Source organism: Loa loa (genome assembly GCF_000183805.2).
Source record: "Loa loa unplaced genomic scaffold supercont3.200, whole genome shotgun sequence".
NCBI classification, from domain to species: domain Eukaryota; kingdom Metazoa; phylum Nematoda; class Chromadorea; order Rhabditida; family Onchocercidae; genus Loa; species Loa loa.
Genome location: NW_018108380.1, coordinates 42,283 through 49,239, shown reverse-complemented (window position 1 = coordinate 49,239; position 6,957 = coordinate 42,283). Strand labels below are relative to the sequence as shown.

Below are 6,957 nucleotides of genomic sequence, written 5' to 3'. Positions count from 1 at the left end.
TTTATTTTTATCTTATTTGTCTTTTCTTTTGTTTCGTTTTTTTTTGAATATTTATATCTGTATAGCAAGAATTGTTATATTAATAAATACCGATAAAATATTAATCATACATATTACAGGAATTAGACGAGACATCGAATGCAGAACGAATTGAATTAGCTAATCAACAAATGCTTCAAAATGCTTTACCGTCACATATTGCGCAAAGTTTCCCGATCAAATCTGATCTTTATCATCATATTTGTCATAGTGTTGGCGTAGCTCATATCAGTGTATGTTACATTTAATGAATTTTCAATAAAAATTAACATATTTGATTTATTATAGTCTTGATATGCTTGAATTAACGGATGCTATTGAGGAGGAGAAAAAGGAATAAAAAATTATCGAATTATTAACATAATATATACAAATGCATATGTTATGAAATATTTTATTTTCTGTCAAATTTTACATGATGAAATAAATTCTAAGCCACAAACAGAAAATTATGCAAATAATTGTAGAATAGAAAACGAAATAAATAAGGAAATTTATTAATTTAAAATAGTGGAAAATTTATAGAAATGAAAATAGCAAAAAAAAGATCCATTATTATTTAAAAGTTTAAAAACTATTTTAATTAAATTACTACTCCTTTCGATTTTTTCTTTTTTTTTTGCTTTCATTTATAGATTTTGAGCGATGATAATAATGGTGAAGCTGCTGTAAGAAATCTCAAAAATTTAATATGCATTTTTGATCAGGTAAATATTTGTTCATTTTTTCCAAAATTTATTTTAATTATTCAATATTATTTATGAAATCAAAAAAAAAATCCTTTGATCTATTTTAGATTGTTATGCAACATCGTGGAATTGAGAAAATTCGAGGATGTCAAAAAAATTATATTGTTGCAGTGGGTGTTATTCCAGAATTTTGTAAAAATGTTTGTTCTTATATTATTTATAAAATTGCAATAATGCAAATCTTTTTCGTTAAAAATAAATACAATGCCATAAACTGAATTATTTAAAATTGGCACTTTTTATATTATACTGAATTATTTCATTATTTAAATTAAAAATTGTTTTAAACTCGTGAATTAAGAAAACAGTATTGTATCATGTATAAATTTAATTTAGCAGTGCATGACTGCTAATTAAATTTTAGCACTTATGAACAAATTATCCGAATACTTTTAATATTCATTTAATTATTTCAAATTTTCCTCTATTGTCATGATGATATTTTTGATACAAATAAAGGTTCACGACACGCCCTCAACAATTGGTGACTTGCTTGCTGAACTTACGCAATTTGCATTAGATATTTCGGCATTTGCTGCTGATCATGGTATTTCCTTAAATATCGGTAAGCAATTTTAATTTTAGAATACAAATGATTAATATAACTTTTTCTTCATAACTGATGTTTACTTAAATGATATATATGCGTGGAATTGAAATTATCCTTATTTGATATCGAAATATGGGGTGGAAATTCGAAAATTTTATTACTCATAAAATCATTTGCATACTGAATTGGTTTATTTTCCGATTCAGAACATTGTATTTTACTGTAAATACACGTTAAAATTGAATTCAATATAACATTTAATTAATATAAAATTGATTTCCGTGAAGAAACATTTTATTCCTTGTGTGTTTTTGAGTATTGATTACTTTAAAAAAACGATAAAATAGAACTAAAATATATGATTTAATGGAATTTTCCTTTTGGCTGTTGAAATTTTGACATATAAACAAAAGAATAATTAAATGTGAAATATATTTCAGGTATTGATTGCGGATCCGTTTTATCAACAGTTGTAAACAGTCAAAAGCCTACGTATGAATTGATTGGTATGCCGTGTTTGGGTGCTCGTACCTTAATGCAACATGCAAATTGTTACGGTATTATGGTATCTGAAGAGATCTATTTAGCTTTAAGGCCAAGGAATTTCAATTTTGATTCAAGACCAATCAAAATTTCGAAAACTCTTAATGCATATGTATTCGAGGATAATTACCCGGATACTAGTTATCAGGCTGATGAAACAGACATCAATTCATCATCTCTACCACCAGAACAAAATTCAACATCACAAAATCCGTTAGAGGTTCTTCTGACGATTAAATTTCTTTGCTTTTATTTCTTAATTTTTCGTTTATTTTCTTGTTAGAATCAGATGTTCGATCATTCCGGATTATTCCGGATCTTAGACAATCCTATTCCTTATTTTTTTTCAGATGTTTGCTTCGATGAATTCTTCATTCTCATCGGAAGTATATTCAATAGATATTGGGGTTGAAACCGATTCAGAAATGGAATGGATTACACCGGAAATGTTATTGTATGAGAATGCTCAACTTAATGCACAACCATCAACTTCATCCGTACAACCTCCAACACATACCAATCAAAATTATTTTGATTCACAAGCATATTTGTCATCTGATTCACAGGTATATTTCTTTTTTCCATAAATTTTGAAATTTGATAATTGTTTAAGACAATTTTCATCGCATTCTTTATTTTTTTAAAATATATTTTATAAAATTTCCGCAACAATTTTTGTTTTCGAAAATGCTGATGATTAATTTTAAACAAACGTTTAAATGAAATTTTAGCAATTTAATAAAAAGCAATGAAAATGAAAGTTGAACTATTAAATGTAACTCATTTAAAATTAAACAACAACAATTAATCAAATCATCTTTCATATATTTTACACGTAAAATTTGTATATATTTTAATGATGAAAAGCAAAATAAATTTAAATTTCGAGCTTTAATCTCTAATAAATAAATTAAATATAGAATAATATTGGTCAAGTTGAAAATTTAACATGTTTAGGGTAACCAATCGGTGACACCGGAACGAAGTCGTAGTCGGCGATTTTATATGGGACGGATACCAAATTGGTTGAACCGATCGATGACATCGGATAAAAGTCGAGTATTTGATGAAAATGATAAGCTTGCTGCTGCAGCAAGTCGTGTTGATCGGATGCTAGCTGAGCTAACAGCAATCGCTAATATTGATCCAACACCTGAAGATCATCCATTTCCAACTGCACTTTCTACCTCAACTAGAAGCTTGAGGTAAGCTGAAAATGATAAATGCAAAGAAAGATAACATGATAAATTACATTAAATAAGTCAAATGAATTTTATATTAGTAAAGTTGCAAATTTCAATGTTCTTTTTTCTTTTTTTTTTTTTTTTTTAATTTAAAGGCGCGATCTCTCAAGCGCTTGCCATACTGAATACGATAATGCTGAATCAGAAGGCAATTGGTCCGATTCTGAAATGCTTGATGGTCGATTGGAGCGACTTCATAAAACTTTAAGGTCTTGCTCAGAAATTTCATTTAATTTTTCTACAACATTATTTTTATACAGCATTCACTACATCAATTATATCATTTTATAGTTAGGAAAATAATATTTGACTCCTTAATAATTAATTAAAGAAATAATTTGTTTTAATATCATACAATAATTCAGTAATTACAGAGATTGTAATCGTTTAAGCAATCCGCAACGGAGGAAGTATAGATTATGGAGTCAAAGTGATAATGGTAATGATGCTGATATCGACAGTATCTGTTCATCTATTGGTACATCATCCTTTTTCAGTAATCTTCGATGGAATAGGTTATGTTTAAACACATTTCATCATATTTATTTTGCAAATTTGAAGTTAAAATGCAAACCTTATATAAATAAACAGTTATAAATATGTATACATTATAGCAATACAGAAATAATTTGTATCAATTAATAATTGAATTGATATACAAAATATTTTATTTATTATTATTTTTTTCTTAATAACAATTGTTTATTAATTGTTTATCATACTATTGTTGTAAAGATTACATCTGCACAATAATTTAGCTTCATTTCTACTTAAGAAAAATATGGTAACTATAATTAAAACTATTATGATTTATAATAAATATATCCAAGAAATGCATAGTAGTTATTAACAAGCAGCAATATTCTCAGCAATTTGTAGTTCATTTTTAACTTGTAATTAAAAAATACTTTAAAAAAATCTCAAAAAATAAATCAAATATTTATTTAGTTCAAAAACAAAAAAATTTTTTTTTTTTGAAATGGATAAATTTTTTTACAGACATAAACTAATCGATCTGTCACTTTAATTCATCATTAATATAATAAAGTCAAAAATTTTTCTCTAAAAAATTATATTCTTTATATATTCAAAAGTTAAAATTTTTCTTTTATAAATCATATAATTAAAGTTGAAATTTACATTATAGTGTTCATTCGATTGGTTATGAAAATGAATACGAATTTGCTTCCAAAGAAGATCTCAAAGAGATAGCTCGTAGCCAAATGGAAGCATTAAGTCGTGATATACGTATGAGTTTTGGTGATTATCAGCTTAACACCTTTTCAAGTAATGATCCTTGAAAATAAAAACTAATTTAATTAATAGAAATTTCAAAAGAGGAAAAGAAGTGAAATAATTAAAAAATGTTACGTAAAGAATTCAGGATTGATTATCACTGAAAAAGCATATGAATGTACTATTGGTTAAGTCAAAAAGGTTTAATTAGAAATTTCACGAAAATTTAAAAGTTTACAAATTAGACAAATTTTATTTATTAGCCTATTTTTATTTCGAATACATTACGAATTTGCCAATATCTGTTTGTACGATTTAGAAATCATCTATGATAATTTTGTCTATATCATTTATCATGTTTTTGGAAGTATTTATTATATCAAATTTTGTTCTTAATGAATCCTTAATTTTGTTTAATTCATTTTATGTTTTTTGTTATGTTCATATTTTTTGTTTCATTGCATTTTCTTTCCTTCCTACATCGATCAACGAACAATATAATTGCTTGCCGAAATTTTGTTTTTTTTTGTTTTTTTCCTTTTTACATTATCATCGACAAAAATTTCATGGCTCAATTTATTTGCTGATTTTTTGTATTATTCGAGATCAAAGATCATCGTTTACTTTTATAATTTATCTTGATGTTAAATACAAAAGATAGTGATAAAATTAAATTTAAAATCGATTCGCTATTGACAAAGCACTTTTTACATCATACAGAATTTTCATTAGAATATTTTTTTAACCAGCAATAAAATAGATTGAAATATTGAAATTTTGACATCACAGATAAAAGAATTGAAAATTAATTTTTCAAATCAATATTATAGAAATTTGAATTCAGAAGGATTCCGACATTTATTCCTCACCACGCATTGATATCCCTTTATTAATATTAATAATCAAGCTTTAGTTAGTGGAGCGTTAAAACTTCCGGAATACCTATTCGTAATAAAACCAGAAAATGTAAATCTAATTAATCGGGCTTAATTAAGTTTGTAATTCAAAAAGAGAATCAAAATATATCGTGCCTGACATTGACTATTTCCGCATCATAAATAATATACACCAAGAAGAAGTAAAGGTGACATCATCGAACTATGACATTGTTTTATATGTTACCGAAAGCAAATGAAGAAAAATTGATAAGCTTTATCACTTATTTCCTCTTTGTCCCTCTCATAGCTATAGCTTATTTCTATCTCCAATTAGTGAATGTTTAATTGGCCCCAATAAATTAATGAATTCTTATTTATGATTATATTTATAACATAGGTTGTTATCATTTTTATTATCAATTAGCTAATTAATTACTGATTATTAAAAATATTTTCTGGAAAAAAAAAGTTGACGAAGGAATTTAGGAGATAAATGAACGAACAAAACTTATTTTTGGATTTATAAAGTGCTATCATTCATTTTGTTAGCTATTATCTTTTAGCAATAACATTTGTTATCATTAATTAATCAATGAAGCTTACTTGAACGTTGCTGTAATCGCTTTCAATATTTGATTTCAATTAAAAAAAAAAAAAAAAACAAATAAATAATTCCCACTAATTAATTTTTATTTTAATTACGTTTCTATTATCGTAACATTTTTTTTTTCTTCCTTACATTTCACTTTTGGCTTTTTTTTTCATATTATTTTCTTATTTTCGTTGACAATAAGGTAATGCATTACAATACAAATAAAACAATAAATGGTAAGTTTGGAAAATTTGAATGCGAATTATTACTCATTTGTGAATAATTTTTAGTATCAATATAAATTATTCATTAATTAATTAGGATGATATTTGTTTAAGATTTGAAATATTTATTTTAAGCTTTATTTAAGGCTATCATAATATCATTTGAAACTTGTATATCGATTGAAAACATTGAAACACTTATTCATCCATTCATTCATTCATCCATTAAATGATATCATAATTAAATTCAATTTAATCAATATGAAAATAAAGCATAAAATTTACATAATAACATAAATCCATTTAAAATGAATTTAAATTTATCGAAAAAATTTTTATAAAATTGTCAAATCAATTTTTTCGTTCTTTTTAAATTTTTTTTAGATTGATTGATTAAAATTTTACATACCAATTTTAATAAATTACTCGTTCATTCATTTACTCATTCACTCATTAAATGATAACATAATTGAATTCAATTTAATCAATATGAAAATAAAGCATAAAATTTACATAATAACATAAATTCATTTAAAATGAATTTAAATTTGTTGAAAAAATTTTTATAAAATTGTTAAATCAACTTTTTTTTTTCATCCAATCATTCTTTTTTTCTTTTTAAATTCTTTTAGGTTGATTGTGTTTCTTAATTAATCGTATCACTTTAGTACATTTTCCGGCTCCATCTTCAATTATTCGCGCTTCCTGAATGATTACTCGAGCGGGTACTAAACGAAACGTGTAATCACGTTTAATGAATTGACACGTATACGATAATAAATTAAGGCATGCGATACGTTCTTGTACTAATCCATTACTACATCCTTCTTCTTCACTGCAATATTTTCATTATCACAATCAAAAATTTTAATTTAATAATTAAAATTTTTTTAAATTAATTT

General features: G+C 24.9%; 1 protein-coding gene across 1 annotated transcript in view; it reads left to right on the top strand.

Annotated features, from left to right (window-relative positions):
• Positions 1-4,426, top strand: part of LOAG_18123 (hypothetical protein) — a gene marked incomplete at its 3' end in the record, with an annotated part of 4,948 nt that extends 522 nt beyond the window's left edge. The window contains exons 2-11 of the mRNA XM_020450791.1: positions 120-272; positions 675-746; positions 836-928; positions 1,248-1,353; positions 1,779-2,101; positions 2,232-2,447; positions 2,839-3,086; positions 3,221-3,334; positions 3,500-3,640; positions 4,273-4,426. Of these exons, the coding sequence (XP_020305485.1) occupies positions 120-272; positions 675-746; positions 836-928; positions 1,248-1,353; positions 1,779-2,101; positions 2,232-2,447; positions 2,839-3,086; positions 3,221-3,334; positions 3,500-3,640; positions 4,273-4,426 (1,620 nt within the window). The remainder of the gene's footprint in view (positions 1-119; positions 273-674; positions 747-835; positions 929-1,247; positions 1,354-1,778; positions 2,102-2,231; positions 2,448-2,838; positions 3,087-3,220; positions 3,335-3,499; positions 3,641-4,272) is intronic.
• Positions 4,427-6,957: the final 2,531 nt, after the last annotated feature.